General features: G+C 37.0%; 2 protein-coding genes across 2 annotated transcripts; both read left to right on the top strand.

Moving 5' to 3' along the window:
- Positions 1–1,268: 1,268 nt before the first annotated feature.
- On the top strand, positions 1,269–7,628 carry LOC105090067 (olfactory receptor 5M8-like). Its single transcript, XM_064491874.1, is given in 5 exon segments — positions 1,269–1,954; positions 1,956–2,148; positions 2,756–2,899; positions 7,039–7,138; positions 7,141–7,628. Coding segments are annotated over 5 exon segments (1,611 nt in total).
- A 4,960-nt stretch (positions 7,629–12,588) lies between these two features.
- On the top strand, positions 12,589–13,552 carry LOC105090068 (olfactory receptor 5M3). Its single transcript, XM_010981256.3, has one exon. The coding sequence runs from the start codon at positions 12,620–12,622 to the stop codon at positions 13,550–13,552; it is 933 nt and encodes a 310-aa protein (XP_010979558.3). The 5' UTR covers positions 12,589–12,619.
- The last annotated feature ends 6,070 nt before the right edge of the window (positions 13,553–19,622 follow it).

Raw genomic sequence — 19,622 nt, forward strand, 5'->3', positions numbered from 1 at the left:
AGTTAGAAGTTCAATTCTCATTTACATGAAATTCTCAAGTTCAGCCCTGCCATGATTTTAGGAGTTTCAATCTGCTTTTTCCACCATCTCATCCGGATGATCTGGGATGGCTGAGCACTCCATCCCTATCACAGCCAGTGGCAGGTGGACAAGTGGAAGAGGAGGGCAAGCCTGTGTTATAAAGGTTCAGATACAAATTGCACATTTCCCTTTAGTTACCTTCTCTTGTCTGGGACCTACTCTCAGGTGGTAGCAAATCTAGCTTGAGAATAACCAAAGAAAAGGGAAGTTGTTGTGGCTGTTTGCTTTGTTTACTTTGGTTTTGCTTTGTTTCTTAACTGCTGCCCCATAAAGACCAACTCTGGATCCAAGGATCAAAACTAATACAGATATGGGGGAGGTACTGCTTCTAGTTTAGACTCCAGTCAAATCCCAGCCTGTAGGTCTGTCTTGCCACATGACCCTTCAGTCTGTTCTCACAGTTGAAGCAACATGCTGGACTAAGTAATTTCTGTGGTCTAATTCAGGTCCTGTGACTGAAAAAGTAACTTTGTTGCAGTTTATTGAATTAAGAGGAAAAATGTTAGAAGACTTTTTGAAAGTTTTCCGGTACATTATACTGGTTCCCATTCATGATAAAAGTTTTGCAACTGTTTGTCTTTTCAAAGATTTATCTCTTCTTTTATTTTTTCCCCCCAACTAGCACCTAGTCATTGTAAAATAGGAATACTGAGATTTTATATCTACAAAGGTGAATTAAGATATATCTTTTAATTGTTATCAGAAAAAGAACTTTTGGTACAAGATTCTCGACTGCTAATTAAGTTATCTGGTAAATTCAATTAGATAAGTGGTGAGGGTCCATTTGTTTATTGACACTGAGTGGCAAAACCTGGGATGAGAAATTTGATGTAAGGTTAAGTAAAATATGGAGAGCAGACAGAGTAGAAATGGAAATGGGTAAGAAATGTCGTGACAGAAACCAAAAAGATAAATAGACTAAGAGAAATAACAAAAATTAACAAAGAAAAACAATTGAAGTTGTCTAATGGCAGACACCCAGAGTCAGCTTGAGCATATTTGCTAGCATTTAATTAGATCTTGTTCTAATTAACCACTATGTCTGGGGTCTATTAGGACAAAGACAAGTCACAGAAAATGAAAGCAAAAAATGCAGAGAAAAAAAATGTTCTAAGATTCTATGATATTTTTCAACTTAAAAAAATTCTGTATTGATCCAAAGTTCTCATTTCCCATTGAAGAAAATTATGAGAAGAAACTTCACTTCAGTGACTGAGTTCATTCTCCTGGGACTGACCAGTCGCCTGGAATTGCAGATTCTCTTCTTTGTGCTGTTTCTGGCCATTTACGTGACCACGGTGGCAGGGAATCTTGGCATGAGTGTCCTCATCTGGGTCCATGCACGGCTCCACACGCCCATGTACTTTTTCCTGAGCCACTTGTCCGTCATGGATCTGTGCTTCTCTTCCAACGTGACTCCAAAGTTGCTGGAGATTTTCTTATCAGAGAGGAAAACCATCTCCTATTCTGCTTGTCTGCTGCAGTGTTACTTCTTTATTGCCCTGGTCCCTGTGGAGATCTACATCCTGGCTGTGATGGCCTTGGATCGGTACATGGCCATCTGCAACCCTCTGCTTTATGGCAGCAAAAGGTCCGGGAGCGTGTGCACCTCCCTCATCACAGTGCCTTATGTGTATGGGGCACTCACTGGCCTGATGGAGACCATGTGGACCTACAGCCTCGTCTTCTGTGGCCCCAGTGAAGTTAATCACTTCTACTGTGCTGACCCGCCACTGATTAAGCTGGCTTGTTCCGACACCTACAACAAAGAGTTGTCCATGTTTGTTGTGGCTGGGTTTAACTTCACCTACTCTCTCCTTATCATCCTCATATCCTATAGCTACATATTCCCCGCTATCCTGAGGATTTGTTCCAGAAGGAAGGCGCAAAGCTTTCACTACCTGTAGCTCTGATCTGACAGCTGTCACCATATTCTATGCAACTCTTTTCTTCATGTACCTCAGACCGCCCTCAAAGGAATCCGTGGCACAGGGGAAAATGTTGGCCGTGTTTTATACCACTGTGATCCCCATGTTGAATCCCATGATCTACAGTCTTAGGAACAAGCTTTCATCAGAGAACTGTTCCACAGAAAACTGCTTTCTAAATAAATTTGGATTCTAATTTTAAGCACTTTTATTTTGTATGTCCTATGACCTTCTTTTAGATCTTAGTACAAAAATAATTTGTCCAAATCCATATCTTTTTCTTGAAGGGGTGGGGGAAGTTTTCAGAGAGAAAATTTAACTAAAAGGAATCCGAGCATCGATGTCAACTGGTAAGAATTTTGAATTCTCCAGGAAGACTTTGCTTGTTGAGACCCAAAAGTAAAGACTTGTACATTGATGGATCACTGCCAGTAAGAAATTCAATTTACTCCTTGGGAAAAAAAACTATTAAAGCTAGAATTATATTTTATCTTTGGAAGGTTTAGTCATACAGTTTTAGCTGTCTCTTAATGGGGATTATGCATTTTAACATGTAGCCAATAACTTAAAAAAAAAACCAAAACACTTCTGCACAAATTTACTAAATAAACATGCCTTCCTTACAGCTGAAAACCAGCACTGCACTTGAAATTTCAGAGTGGGGAAAATTTCCCCCCTACCTCATTTAAGTTCTTTTGACTGGTCTAATAATTAAATGGACACAGGAAAGATAAACATAATGAAACGATTTAATTCATTTGCACAGAGTTGTCATAAAAAATGAGATGCTCAAAGTGACCAAAGCAAGCTGTTTACATACCATTTTTAGACAAGTCACCATTATTTGTGAAGATTTAACAAGACCAAGGCGCTTGTGCTGGGGTACTGAAGTAATGAAGAAGTAACGAGGTTTGTTATACAGCTTTCTGGGACCTGGATTCTCTTACTGTGGTGACAAAGATGCTCTCTATCCTCCTGCTGTGGAGGATACCTTTACATGGGAGACTTTTTTTCCCACATTTGAGGAAAAGAGGAGGGTCAGAGTCTTTTTTAAATAATTTTTTTTCACTACCTGTTTCTCAAGTAACTTTATTTCAAAGTAACCAGTATGCAATTGTGGTTCATCTTGGGGTGTCCTTCTCTGAGCCCCAACAAACTCATCCAACCTACAACACAAGTCTCATCTCAGTTAACTCACCTGGCACCTCAATTCTTGGCCCTTCTTCCACTAAACCCACCTCTGGCCTGAAATGCACCATAGACTTGGTCTCTCGGGAAGCACGCTTATCTCGCCATGATATATTCCTGCCTATTCTCTTTGAACTCCTGAAGAAAAAAAAAGAAAAAATATTAATTGGTCAAATTGTATTTCTTAAAAGTCTGAATGAAGAGATATAGTTACTTGATAATGCATTGAACATGTGTCTAATACTAGTATATCAACCCATGAGGTGTGCAACATAGTTATAATAAAAAGTCACCTCACATTTGCACAGCACTTTGTAAATTCTACGGTCCTTTTCCTTACCCCCACTCGATTGCACAGAATATGAAGAGTAGATGATACTTATTTTCAATGGGAACCATGTGAACAGAAATTATTTTTCCTATAAAGACAAAAACCTTGCAGCTCAAATGTCAAACTGACCACAGAGAGTCAAATCCAGCACCAGCTCTTCCAGTCTTGTAGGTGTGGGTTTTCTGGGTGCTGACGCAGACAGGTCCCCTGAAGGTGACTTGGAGCTTTAAGGATAATCACCTGCATGGAAGATGAGAAGCCAGTGATGAGGCGCACACAAAGCGAGCGGTGAGAACAGAGACCCCTTATGGTACTGTGGTTGTTGAAGGGTCCCCATCTCTACACAAGCAGAGTCAGTGAGAACAACAACAAAACCAAAGTAGTCTGTTTAGGCTTTGACTAATGGAGACGTTAAAAATTATCTCATCTGAAAATTTAAAACAATAATTGAATTATTATGTCAATTTGAGGTTTAGATTTACACTTCTTTCATGATCTGTCAGATCCTAAGCTCAAAAAAAAAAAAAAATTAAAGGGCTCCTAGTTTGGAAAACACTGCATAGGACTGGCACAAACATACACAAATGCACGTCAAAGGAGTGAACTCTCAGCCACTCGGACCTCCAAGAATTTCCACAGATAAAGCTCCTGTTTATGCAAATTTTCAGGAAAATAAGAAAAAACATAGGTGGATACTCTCAACTTCAGATATTTGCATTACTTGATGCAAAGTATGACAAAAATACACTTACTAGTTAAAAGCGATAGAGGTTAAATTTAAAACTATGAGACTATAGATTGCAATATACAACCAGATCTTCAGAGGAAACTGACAGTTTAGAACTGAGGAAAAATTGGGTTTGTCAGGAAAACCATCTTCCAAGAAGGAGAAAAAACAGGTGACTATACACACACACACACGTACACACACATATATAAATACAGACTACATAGAGCAATAATACCATATAATTTGTGGGTTCAAAAGATACAACTGACTTCCTGGAAAACAGTAGATTATCAAGAAGGAGGAAGTGATGGTAGCTAAGTTTTGTTTTTTTTTCCTTTAATCTTTGTATTTTTAGGATAGTAAAAACATTGGGTATCTTCAGATTTATTAAGGTTAGTGTGGGTGTTAATCTACCAAATGTTATTAATGAAAGATTAAACATGGAATCTATCTAGCCAAAATTCGGGAGAAAGATGGTCAATAGATAACACATTTATAGTGTTGGCTAAGTGCAGAATGATATTCAAAGCTCTTTACAGACTTTTTCCCAGATATTTACAGATATCTGTCAATAGTCTTCAGAACAACTGAGACACATAATGTTATTGTCTCAATTTTAAACTCAGAAAACCTGAAACAAAGAGTCGTTAAATGACTTGCCCCAGATTATACAGGAAGCAACAGGCGGAACTGGAAATTATGATGTGATCTAGCTCTAATTTATGGTAGTTTGTTATAATACTACTGAATCAGTCCATGAGAGTGTGGGATAAATAGCACAGCAAATTATGAACTGTTCTCAACAATACACATTTAAAGAACCAAGTCACATGTCACAATGTGCTCAACTTCACTGGTGATCAGGAAAATGCAAATTACAACTACAACGCATACCACCCAGCAGAGGGAAAAGAAAAGAAAAAAAAACCCTCATAATATTAAGTATTGTAGAGACTGTGGAGCAACAGGACTGCTTACATAGTGCGCTCGTGGGAAAGTAAATGATAGAACCAGTTTGTAAAACTTTTCTGTTTGTAAAACTCAGTATCAGCTTAAGCACAATATATGCATATCCTGCAAACCAGCAACTCTACCCAGAGTTCTACCAAGCAGAAATGGATGAAAGTGGACATACAGAGATATGTGCAAAAATGCATTTTGTAATAGCTGCATCTGGGTGCGCTCTAAATAGTTCTCCAAAATAAGAAGAATATATAAATTAAGTACAGTCATACAATGGATACTACACAGCAGTGGTAATAAAAGAATTACTGCTGTGCTCGTTACCTTCAGCAGCTTGAGTGGAAACCATGCTGCAGACTGAATATTTGTGTCCCGCCAACATTCACATGCTACAGCTTAACCTCCAGTGTGGCGGTGCTAGATGTGGGGGACTTGGCTAGTGATGATGTCAAAGGCACAGACCTCAGGAATGGGATTAGTTATTTAGTTATTAGAGTATGCTAGCTAGTCATTCATATATTTACGTGTACTTGTTGATTAGTTTCTATTAGGCACGATTATGGTCATGAGTAGTTATCAATCTCTTCTACCTGTCACATTCCATGGGTTTTTCTTCTGGAAATTAACCATCTACAGCTATTACCATTTATTTACATCTCATAGGCATCCCTTCAAAGTGCAAACTCCTCTACAGGGAGGATGTAATTTTCATATTTGTATTCTAAAGATCAAAAAGCCTTGAACTTTGTGTTAAGTATATTTTTGCTGACAACTTTTAATTTTCAGATGACTCATTTCTCTGACCTTAGAGCAACACTTTCAGTGTGTTCCCGCTTTCAGTATGTTCATTATTCTTGTCTTAATAGTTGGTTGTCAGGGGGGAGGTAATAGCTCAGTGGTAGAGCAGGTGCTCAGTATGCACGAGGTCCTGGGTTCAGTTCCCAGTACCTCCATTAAAACAAACAAACAAACAAAATTACCTCCCCATCCCAAAAATATAAATAAATAAATAATTTTAAAAACAAAAAACAAACAAAAAATAGTTGGTTATCCAATATATACATAGATACCTCTGTCCTCTCTCAGTTTTGAAGTCTTCTTCACCGTGACCACCAACACATCGCCACCACCACTGTCATCACCGTCAACCACAATAACAAATACAGTCTCTTGTTGGGCTCCAGAAAATGAGCTGGACTTGGTGGAAGACATAATGCATCAGTAGATGACTGAACTGGGAAATATGAGATGAAGATTTGATGGAAAACTCACTTTGTCTTTGTGGGATTCCATTTGTCAGTGTTCAGAATGAACTTTACCTGTGTTATCATCAATGTCTTTTCTAACCTATGTAACTGTATGTATATATGAAACATGTAGACAGAATTCTAAGCATTTCCAAATTTAGATTATTATATTTCTTTGACATATAACTTATCTAGATTTTTTAAAAAAAATTTCCCTAAGTATTGAGATACTTAAGTTTTTAATTTTGTCTTTAGTCCCCAGCTTATTGGCACAGGGTGATTATAAACAACCTGAATGCAGATCATTTGTTGAAAAGCTTTCAGACTTGCTTTATGGTACATGTATTGATGTCTAATTATGGAAACACTACTGAGATAGCATAACTAAAATCTTTTGCATATTTTTACAATATTTACCCCAGTACAATTTTTTTCCGTATCTTTAAAGGAGATACTGGGGGTTGAACCCAGGATAAGCTCTACCACTGAGCTATACCCCTCACTTCCAGCATGGTACAATTTTTAACCACAGTTTCAGTGATTTAAAAAATCTTTTATATCTCTCCTTAGATAATCAACCAATGCCTCACGTATGACAAAGACATGTTCAGAAGAAACTACACTGAAGTGACAGAATTTCTTCTCTTGGGTCTGACAAGCCTTTGCGAGTTGCTTTCTTTGTCTTGTTCCTTGCAGTTTACATAGTCATTGTGATAGGAAACCTGGGCGTGATTGTCTTAATCAGAACTGATGCTCGACTTCACATGCCCGTGTACGTTTTCCTCTCAAGTTTGTCTGTTTTAGATCTGTGTTTCTCCACAAATGTCACTCCCAAAATCTTACAGAATTTCTTATCAGAGAAGACGACTATCTCATATGCAGGCTGTCTGGTGCGGTTCTGTATTGTCATGGCTGTGGTCCTTACAGAACACTGCATGACGGCTGTCATGGCATACAACTGCTACGTGGCCATCTGCAATCCTCTGCTCTACAGAAACCCAAGAATCAAGAAAGAGTTAGAATCAGGTTACTTGGCTGGTCTGAAAAACACATTACCCAAACCTCAAATATTAGATCCAGAAACATACGGGGGTCACAGGCTGAATTACCATGGGGTGAGAGAAGCAGCACCCAGTGGAGGGATGTGCCCAATAGTCTAAGTACTGGGCACCCCTGTGGTGCTTCCTCTCACATCTAGACCTGTTTCATAGAAGATGCAAGAACGTACTAAGCAGTAGTTCATGTATAATGATTATTACTATTTTCTTAATGTTAATAAAATCTAAGCATTAGTTCAGTAAATGAGTCTTCTGCTTAAAAACAATTTTGCCAATAGAAACTCAGTTTATCAATACTGTGATTGTTATGATTATGAGGAAATGGAGTATGGTCTTCAGGGTTTGTGAGCATTTATTAAAAATGTGTTGACTGATAGGGGGTCCAAATGGTCTTGCTTCTCAGTTATTATTGTTAAAAAGCTTATTCAGTTAATGTTCGTTAATACTATGTAATTATATATTATATACATAGGACGCAAGGAAGAGGGGACTCAGAAATAAATAATAAATGTGAAAGCTGAGTTTTTAACATCTGTAACAGTATCTTATCTTTGGAGAAAGGGAGAGACAAAAAGTAAGCTCGAAGTTTTCAGGCTGTGTTTGCCTGAGAAACAGAGAAATCTATGACCTTAATCCAATTTCTTTGTGTTAGATTTGGGAATAGAGGGTAGACATGACACTTATTCCATTAGATTTTTAGAATTCAAGTACAAGGGTGGCCTGTATTCTTTTTTTCTCACTGAACCACAAGCAACAATTCCCCTAAACAATGATTGTCCCATGTGTCTGGCTGGAGAGGGAGGGTCTCAGTCTCCCAAGGGCTTCTGTGGTCCAGTAGAGTGTGGTAGCTCCAAAGTATTTCCTGTTTCTCAAAGGAACAAAAAGCACATAAAAGTAAGAAAAATTAAGAGGTTGCAGAGTTCCTAATATGGAGAAAGCATCCAGTAAGAATGGCACTATAAAACTAGAATATAAGGTCCATGCGAGCAGGTACTAATATTATTTTTTTTCCTGGATTTCAGGCACATAGTAAATAGATAAATAAACAAATAAACAAATAAATGCATGTCACTGTCTAAAGATAATGACACCAAGGTTAAGAATGCTGTGTTTTCCAATGCTTTGGGGGTACACTTACCCTCTACACAGGAACAACCCTGTGGAAAGCAGAGTAGGAATTAGTCAGGTTAACTTTCTTCCACTTTGGAAAATGGAGCCTTAAGATATGAATTAAGCTCAATTAGAGGAATAAAGTTGCACAGCTTACAATATAGAGATCATGAACTAAAAATTATACCCATGGCATTTGCAATTATAAGTCAGTAAAAATTAAAATTATATTCCTCAAGTGCATTAATTTATTTTCTCTCCAAAACGGGTAGAAACTATAGGCATGAGAAGGATAGCTATTGTAGATCATCTTCTATCAATTAAAATAATTTATTAAGACAAGACCGGACGCATTCAGGGTGGTATGGGGAATTTTTTTACAGTGTTAAAAAATAGAACAAAATATAAACCACAGCAATAAAAAACTGTCAACCCTAATGCAAGAATTAAGTTGGGTTTTAGAGAAGTCCATTAATTCTTTCAGACAAGGAAAAGCCCGTCTGAGGCTCATTACATGTGTATATGACATCCTTCTTTATTCTCCCATTGCTTACAATTCTTTCTTACTGAAAAATGGGAGCAATGTTCTTCATTAATACAAAGAATTGTGCTAAGTACAGATTATTTGAAATATATGTTGTGGCTGATGCAATATTGACATGATTATTATCACATGGGAAACTAAGAACCACTCCCACCCACAAATGCAGCACAGTCACCAGGATACAGAGAAAACACTGTAAAAAAAAAAGAGGACAAAAAGCAAAATCTCAAGTTCTTTTAGCCCTTTAATTAATTAACTAATTTAAAAAACTCTAATTCTGCTGAGAGTTATTTTGCTCTTGAGTTTCATTTTCCACTACAGGTGATGCCATCTGTAGCATTTTAATTATCTCTGCAGCTTTCTGTCCATATTCTCCAGTGAGAAAGCCCCACAGTGGGAAATCCAGCTCTTATAAATCCGTCTGAATCACGCAGTGGTGATATCAGATGAGATGTTTCCAAGAACATTTTTTCTTCATGCACAGGTAGGTTCATGCACAGGTAGAGTCCATGTATTTTCATAAAGTCAGTCCAGAGTGTGAGCCCTCTAGGTTGCCCTTGTAATTCTCCGTAGGAAGAGAATGCTCTGGAAGGGATATTAGGAGGTGCCGTTAGAAAGGCCTCACTGTGGCAGTGGTAGTCAGTTGTGGTTGGGGGCTCTGGTTTGATGCCCTTGTCCAAGAACTGCAGTCATTCAGTGGCAAAATTGTACACCATCCTACCCAACAAACAATGAGAATTCTCCCCATAAAGGGTCACTACGTGGCAATCAAACCGCTGTGTTTCTGTTTTCTCTGCTAACGACATTTTCTCTTCAGTGCAAGTGCTGGTCTCAGTCTCTCCCTCTCTTTCTGTCTCTGCTTCTCTCCTTCTCATATACAAACATAAAGTCATGAAATTAAACTTTTATATAGTACTAGCACGTATAAGATACCAGTAACGTGTGTTCAAACACAGTTATTGATAAAAAAGCACACTGGACCTCAAAACATTCATAAATGATCCTGTGCTCCTTCCAATCCAGACCATCTTTTCCTCATTCCACCTCCTACACACTAGTGGTTGGGGTTTCACATGGGGGTAGCCTGAGGAAACATCTTCTCTTGGCATGTGATCTTCTAGCATTCTCTGCCCTGTTACAGCTAGCTCCCTGACGAAGCCTGTAGGACTCGGGCAGTTGTAAATCATGGGCCCAGCATTTCTTAGGGTGGCCAATTATCTTGGTTTGCCTAGGACTGAGGTGTTTCCCAGAGGCAAAACTTAACATTCCTAAACCGGGAAATTTCTGGCCAAATTGGGTGGGCACTATTTATGCCACATTTCTCCCACCACAGACTGAGCTGGTAGCAGACATAGATGGATTTCATTACAGGGTCAACTGTTTGAATCTCATTCTGCTCCCCTGTGCAGATTTGTCATTCAGTGGCAGCTAAAATTGAAGGCCTCCTTGGAGCTGAAAACTAAGCTCATGTAACTTGACTTATGCACTGATACGCTTATCACTAAGTGCTTAAAGCCTGATACCATTTTCCTTTTGCTTCTATTTCTTGATTACATTTGCTATAAAAGTGAAAAAACAGTTTAAAAACTTCTCATTACATATATAAGGTTTATTAAACATCAAATAAATCAATAACATTGTAGAAAATGTTTCTTTACAATGCCTGTATAGAGCGTATAGAGGAGGCTGGGAACATAAACAGATTTCTTACCTAAATGTGCGGGAAGTGGCTAATTATTTGGAAGAGGAGGCAAAAAGAATCCTGCAGATCTCCCTGAAGCACAAAGAGGATATTCGAATAGACTTGACAGCATTCTCTATTTCCTTCTTTTACCAGTTCATGGTTAGATGAGGTAACACCTGTTTGCATTTGGTGCTTTGGCAGAGGCAACCTAGAGTGTCATTCTTTTTACTTTACTTTAGTCACTACCAACATTCCAGGGGAGGATGAAAATCATCTATTATTTTTCCAATCTCCATCTGATATCTATCACATAAATTTCAACCAAGAGATGAGTAGTGGGAGGCACAGACATAACAAGGAAGCTAAGATAGAGACAAATTCTAGGGGATGAAGAAGGAAGGATAGATCTCAACTAATGATGGGAAGGTAGAGAAATAGGCAAGAAACAGGTTGGTCATAACAGCTTATTATAGATAAGAGAAGAACCAGTGATTTTTCAGAAAAGTGTTAACTACATGAATGAATGGATGAATAAATAAATATAAAAGTGATGATGATGTTTTTCTAACTTGTACTTTGATGGCAAATACAGGATATTTTATGAAGAACCATCAGCTGTGCACTCCCATGGCCCATAAATAAATAGACCATAAGTAAAATCTTACTGCTGGTAAATGAGCTCAAAATATTTAAACTAGCGTATCAAAATGTGCTAGAAGGGTCCAGAATCCAGACAGATCGGCCATCTTAATCTGATACAGCCAAAAAGTATAAAAAAGAAACTTCCTCTCTAAACCCTCAAAAATTTTCCTTCACTTTCTGGTACATTTTAAAAATTTCATTAAAGTGTAAATAATTATAGAAGAATAATACAGTCCTTCATTTAGTTTTCTGTTGTTCCTATTTTATTCAAAGTTCTAAGAAAAAAGGAAGAGACTGCTATAGAATGTGTTAATGCTTCAAGACTCAAGGGAGGAGAAGAGTTTAAAAAAATGGAGGTGATGCTTCAATTTATCTCTTTTAGGCTTATTTGCAACATGGACAATGGCTGGCAAGGATTCATTTTCTTATGTTGATTTTCAAAATAAAAAAAATCACTAAATCAATGTAATGCTTTAAGAGGTTTTTTTCTTTTCTTTTTTTCCAATATAGTTGTTTTATTTTAAACCATTTTATACAGTGTTATTAAGTCATATTTTAAATAAAAACAACTCAAGCTTTCAAGGTTAAGAAATGGAGGTATCATTTAACTTTCTGATTATGGATCAGCATTTCTCTGCCTATGACTTTGAATAAATTTCTTACATATTTTATAGACCTTCTAACTCTATAAATCTAGTGAATAAATAAAATGTATGCACTTCCTAAAAGTTGGGGCCATTAGTAAAAATTCTTTCCCTTTCCAGGAGAGAGTCAGAACAAAAATTCTCACTGTAAACTTTTTCTTTATAAACAAGTAAAACTAGATGCAATAAGCTATGTCATTATATTCTATAATTTTATATTATTCTGCCACTTTCTCTGTAAAAGAAAACTTATGTGTATATATATGTGCATAAGGGAAAGAAATACTGCTAAGTAAAGACATGGGGGAAGGAGAGGAGAGATGAAAAGAAAACTTGCAGAGGAATTGAAAAAGAATGAATCAGGAAGATAAAATACAAATGAAGAATGACTATAATTGAGATGTGTATTTTTTATTTCTGTTTATTTTATTAGACAAAGTGCATCTCTGCCTGGATCACATTCAAGAAAATGCTCACTTTTACTGATGTGACAGAATTTATTCTCTTGGGACTAACTAGTCGCCCTGAATTACAGCTGCTGTTCTTTGTGGTCTTCTTACTGGTCTACATCGTCACCCTGGTTGGGGACGTTGGTGTGATCATACTCATCCGGATCAGTCCCCAGCTCATCAGCCCCATTTATTTTTCCCTCAGTCACTTGTCTTTTGCAGATGTGTGGTTCTCCTCTAATGTCACTCCCAAAATGTTGGAAAATTTGATATCTGAGACCAAAACCATTTCCTACCCTGGCTGTATAGTGCAGTGTTTCTTCTTCATTGCCTTCGTCCATGTAGAAGTCTTCATCCTCGCTGTGATGGCCTTTGACAGGTACATGGCAATTGGCAACCCTCTGCTCTACGGCAGTAGAGTGTCAAGGATTGTCTGTATTCGACTGATCTCTTTCCCTTATGTATATGGCTTCTTTATAAGTTTCATCTCCACATTGTGGACCCAAGTCTTGTACTTCTGTGGGAATATTGAGATCAACCACTTCTACTGTGCAGACCCAGCCCTCATCAAGATGGCCTGCACAGGAACCTTCATTAAAGAATACACCATGCTCACATTGGCGGGTCTCAACTTCTCTTACTCTTTACTAGTCATTATTATCTCCTACATATTTATCCTTATTGCCATCCTAAGAATGCGCTCAGCAGAAGGAAGAAAGAAAGCCTTCTCCACATGTGGATCTCATTTGACAGCTGTCACCATATTTTATGGAACTCTCTTCTTCATGTACCTCAGAAGTCCAACTGAAGAGTCTGTGGAGCAGGGGAAAATGGTAGCTGTGTTTTATACCACGGTGATTCCCATGTTGAATCCCATGATCTACAGCCTCAGGAACAAAGATGTGAAGGAGACCATGAGCAAAGCGGTCAGTAGGACATACTTAATGAAATAAAATAGAAACTTAAAACGTATGACGAGACCCATGGTTCAATAGAAGGGTTAGAATTAACCATTTCTCTTGGATAATGTTGAGAAAAATTGTTATTTTTGTTTTCAATGAACAGACAAAGATACTATACAATTGAATAAGGAGTAAGATGTAAGGATAAAAGAAGCACATTGTAAACAAGACTCCTGGGGTCTATAACACATGACGAGATGAAAGCATGCTGACAACAGCATCCTTTCCCACACAGTGTCAAAGTCGGCAGGTCATTTTGGAGCTGGAAGTGTTTGTTATGGCTTTTCAGTATTTTACAAGTCCACTCTTTCAATTCTGTGTTTAGAAGAACTGCAATGGTCCCTTCTTGCATCTAAAGGAGGTGGTGGTTCAGGATGTGTGTTGTTATTTTTAAATACTTAAATTGACTATTATTTCACTAGTAGTCATTGGTATAATTGTAGACAACAGCCCTGACAGTGGAATCATTTCTGCAGAATATGTTACAAGCTCCATGTAAGAAGTGCTAATGAATTTAACTGTATGCTATATGAGTTTACCTTTTCAAATGTATGCTAATCAATTAAATAAACCTCATTTACATGGAAACATATGTATTTAAATCCTATTTGTGTCTTACCTTATGATGACTATCAGAGGTAATGACACAATCTCATTGGTTAGTTTTGGATTGTATTTCCATAAATCCATTGGGGAAAGTGTAGAGATATATTTACTTTTTCTTTTTTTCCTTATTTTTGAAGTGTTTTAGGGTTTGGTGGTAGTAGAAACCAGCTGAACCCTCACTGGTTCTAACTATATGCATTTGTAACTTGTCATCCATTTTATATCTGTTTTTAAAATTAACGTCATCAATATAACAGATGCCCTGAATTGTGTTTTTTTAATGATATTGTTGCCTCTGTTTCAAAATACTTTTACTTAAAAGATGAGAACAATTTGAGGCACAAATTGCTGATTTTGATTGTAAACGCACAAAATCTATAACATTTCTTGTCAGGATTGAAGTCCTGTTCATTTTCTTTTATCTAACAATATTTTGTCAAGAAATTTAAAACATAGAGCAGGATTTTCACAAATAAAGCAAAATCATGCATGCATTATATATGTGTATATACATGTATACATACCTGTTACACACCCATCCACATACATGTACATGTATGGATATTTCTGTTTGTATGTGTGTGTGTGTTTGTGTGGGTCCGTGTGTTTCAGAGTAGTCAACCTGATCAAGACTTTGCAGGAGTTGCTACTTAGGAATTTTCCAAAGGATCAGACTAGTTGTAACACAAATTAACCAACATAATTATGTCATTTATTACACTATACGTTGTGTTATATGCAGTCTCGTATTACACTATTTCCCCTTCCACTACGTTTAGTAATTTACTCCAAATGGCCTACTTCACCCACAACAGAACTATTTTCTCTACTTAGCTCTCTCTTGACCATAGATTGTAAAACTTAGTCCACTTGAAAACCAAAAGATTTTAGAGGTTGTTATGGCCAGCTGTGTTATTTTAACAATTATAAGCAAACTGTATGGGGAGAGGGGATAGCTCGACTGGTAGAGCACGTGCTTAGCATGCATGAGGTTCTGGGTTCAATCCCCAGTATCTCCTCTAAAAAAAATAAACTTAATTACCACCCCGTCACTGCCAAAACAAAACAATTTAAAATATAATAACAAATAAATAAAATATAAAAATAAAATGTTTAATAAATAAATAAATAAATAAACTAATCATTCACATAACAGCTCATGCAATGGGTACATACATTAGCATATTTATGCTTAATTTAAACAATTTAGAATTTCTTTTTTGCATGTGGTCTGAAGCAAGAAACTAATACTAATTTTCATAAAATATTAATTGCCACTTGTTTTTTTTTAATAATCTCCCTGTTCCTGATAATTTTTAAATGCCAGTAATATTATACATAAACTTGTTTCTATTTCTCTTAGTTCGTTCCCCATCATTATAATCTGTTCTTTAATTAATTAACCATTCATTCATCTAACAAATATTAGCTGAGTGCCTATTATGTACCAGGCACTGTTTTAGTTATTTGTTATCAATGAGCAAAACAAAAAAAAGAAATTCTTGATCTCATGAGTCTAGTGGTGTGAGAAATATGTAAACAATTAGCATAATATATAAATAAATCATATAGTATGTTAGATATGTTATGGTGAAATCTGGAAAAAAATATGATATAAAAGAGCAAAAGAGTGCTTCTAATTTAGGCATGGGAATGAAGGCAGATTTCATCGAGATGATAATTGAGCAAAAAACCTCTGCAGGTGGCTTAGAGCTGAGCCACGCAGTTGTGTGCTAGGTCATAATTCTAGTTACAGGGACTCATACTTGTTTCATCTTTCACTGGAAAAGCTGAGTTGCACAGACCGTGAAGTACAGAACACGGGACTGGCTTATGCAGGTCGAGTGACACCATCACCGGGTTTAGTGTGATGCAAACCCAAAGCAAATTATGTCATTTGATCCCAGGACACTTTCAAAATAACTTGAGTTTGAGTTTGGGGAAAAATAAAATTGTGCTAATTGTATATAAAAAAAACAACCCACAATCTCATCAGTATGTGTTCCTCTGGAGATGCACTTTCCTCAGGGTCATTTCTGAAGAAAGCTTCTTAATTGCTTCTTGTTTCCTAATGTAAACATTTAAGGAAGACTTCTCCTGTGTCCTTCCAGTTTCTCTTTTGCCTGGTTGATGATGTTTGCCATCTCTTCTACAGCCTCCACTTTTTAATTCTGCATTCTTTCTGGGAACACTTCTGTTCATTCTGAGGTTGGTACACAAATGCATCGATCTGGAACTGGAAAATGAAGGTTGCATCTTGAATTTTATTTACATTTATTCTTTATCATTAACATTAACATAATTAACATTATTTCATAAATGTTATCTGTGTGTAGATTTGTATTTGTGTGTGTCAGAGAGAGAAACAGAAAGAAATTTTCAATAGAGATTTGATTATTTGATTATTGCAAACTATTAATGGAAGCTACAATTTCCAGGAGTGCATTTAATAATAATTGTGCCTTGAATATTTATTATGTGTTAATGTGTAATAAATCTTTTCATATTCACAAACACACAAAGAAATCAATACTGTTATTATTGTTACATCATATTAGTACAGTGAAATTATAAACAAAACAAGAGTAATCCTGTCCAAGTTCTTAAATAAGTCATGGAGCCAGAATTGAGCCAGGGTCTGACAAAGCAACAGAATTCTTTAAATGGAATACTTAATATTCTCTCATGCCTGAACCTGAAGGAGAAAGAATCCACATTTATGGGTAACTTAATTTGAAATACAAAATGCTGCAGTATGGCTGTTTGGGTACATCTGCTTTGCCAGGAGATGGTGAGGAAAATCCTGTCAGTGCTTCTAAGTTCCCCAGACCCTCCTTTTCCCCCAGATCTCACGCCCGCTGAGATCAGAGCTGATCATTCCACTTCCCTGTGAGCTCACCAACACTGTGTATCATCTGGCTAATCACCACGCACATTTACATGGATTTAATTTTTGCAAAGTACTAACACCACCACTTTTTTATATCTTCTTTTTTTTTCTCAATCATCCTTGGTTGTCTGTAATTAGATCTGGTTTTCAAACAAGAATTCCTCTATTGCTAATCTCTGATAAATCCAAGAGTGTGAAAACCACAGGCAGCCCAGGCACACTCTGCTGACTCCGCATCAGTGTGATCTGTGGAAAGGCTTGACATCCTGTTCCAGGCACAGAATCTCCCCTTCATCTTCGTATTTCCCCTGTCTTTTGTGATGCTGTCTTAAACAGATCTTCCACTAATTTCTCTTTGTCTATGAACCTGTGAATCTTAAAAAATCCATTTTTTCTTGTTAAGGAAATTCTTCTTTTTCAAAAGTTAATATATTATTTTTTACATTTTTACAAATGAATTAGCATAGTTTGGGCAGTTTACAGATCTGTGATCTGATTTTCCCATTCCTGTTCCCATGGACTGAACATGTTCACAGGCAGCTCGAAATGATCCTACAGCACATTCAGGACAGATACAGTCCTCCCTCAGTATCTGAGAGGGATGCGTTCCAGGACCCCCACTGCATCCCAGGATACTGAAGTCCGCAGATGCTCAAGTCCCTTCTACAGAACGGCATAGTTTTTGCACATAACTGATGCACACCCCATACTTTAAATCATCTCTAGATGACTTCTAACACCCAATGCGATGCAAATGTTATGTAAAGAGTTACCATGGCCTGGCAAATTCAAGTTTTGGCTTTTGGAACTTTCTGGATTAAAAACAAAATTTTTCCATTCGAGGTTCATTGTATCCATGGGTGTGGAACCTGCAAGAAGGCTGACTGTACTCAAAATATGTTTGCTCTCCTTTCCAGACTTTCTAGGCTCCGCTCTAAAGCCGAGCACGTAGCAACACACTACAGAAGCGTGCAACCAGCAGAGAATGAGAATGTTTTATCAATTTGTCTTCCTATTTGGTATTACCTGTTTTTTCTTTTTTCCCAAATCTGTGAAAACAGTTTTTTGATGGTTAAATACAAAGTTGAACAAGGTTTTAATTTGAGTGGGCATCAATATTTAACAAAATAGTTCAAAAATAAGTTTATCTTTATGTCAGAATGATTCCACGGAAGTTCAAAAAATAAAAAGATGTGAAGAATTGGGTTGTCACAGGAGATATATATGAATATAGAAGCAGGTTGTGACGCATTTGCTCCACACTGTCGAGAGCAAACCACACCATCACCGTAGTCACTCAATCGCCTGTCATAACGCAACTGGTTTATAATTTTGTTTGCATTACTTTACATTTTTTTTTAGCTTTACAAGTGCCACACGTGGTTACTGAGCATATCTGAGAAACTTTGGAATTAAAAAAAAAAACCCAAACAAAAAATACCCATATTACTACTTTCCACCTGGTGATTTGATGTCACCTTTTACTTCCTAAAGACTCACAAATATATTCCTTTAAGGAGATAATATAAGTTTTATAGCATGAATGATAAATTGGTAGATACATAATTTTAGTAAATTTATTAATACACAGACTATGAATCATAAGCTGAATAATAGCAAATCAAGCGCTTGATTTAATCTTTAATATAATTTTAAGGAAACTCTGCTTTAGGCATAGATTGATGCCAAACTATAATCCCAAGTGATCACATGTGTTCTCTAAGCTTTAATGTGTCTGTGTCTGACTACGTATTCTTAAATCCAAATGGTCACGTCCAATTGACCATTGAAAACTCTTCAAGGGGAGAATGAGTTCCATAAAGGTGACATGAAGCCTTGGGATGGGGAGGTGGGTGGATGGGGAGAAGAAACCAAAATTATACAGAAAGAATGGTATTCTTTACATCACAAAACAAAGGATTTTATCTTTTCCAATTTTAACTCTTATTATTCCTAATATTTTTAAGCCATGAGTTAATGCCTCAATTTTTTACTAATTAGCCTAAGACTCAGGAATCATTTGTCAGTCTAATTTACTTGGGTTCGTAGCATTCTCCTTCCTCATGAAAAACCTTTCTTTCCAAACGGGGTGAGTAGAAGGCAGTGGATTACCTTTGTGAATAAGAGTGTGTTTATTTTCACTCTGGCAATGAGGTCATCTTCTTACCTGCTCTTATCTTTCCTGGTCCTAACACGAGGATAACTTTGGATACGCATCAAAGGGTAGTTGCACCAAGTGTAATCCTGGAGGTGAAAACAAGGGTTTGGGGAATAATCAAATGACATTTAGCCCTTGGAGAGCATGGCGCAGTCCCAGCTCCAACAAACTCATTGCCCTGTTGCAAAGCTCTCTCTGGAATCTTTTTTGATAGAATTACTCTCTGTGTTCCAAAGAACCTCAATGTTGGCTGATTTTGAGGAACTCTCTCTCTGTGTCTCTCTTTTTGCTTTATTATTCTCTCTCCTTTCCTTCATCTTTAAGCTAAGTAAATGCCAGCTAGACTAAGCATAATAGAATTCTTTCCCACACAGCTTCTCACAGTTTACCTTTACTAGATAAGTCAT

The sequence above is a fragment of the Camelus dromedarius genome, chromosome 12, assembly GCF_036321535.1.
Source record: "Camelus dromedarius isolate mCamDro1 chromosome 12, mCamDro1.pat, whole genome shotgun sequence".
NCBI lineage: Eukaryota > Metazoa > Chordata > Mammalia > Artiodactyla > Camelidae > Camelus > Camelus dromedarius.

What these genes read in the sequence shown, in the direction of transcription:
- LOC105090068 (XM_010981256.3), top strand. Translation starts at nt 12,620, where the DNA reads ATGCTCACTTTTACTGATGTGACAGAATTTATTCTCTTGGGACTAACT.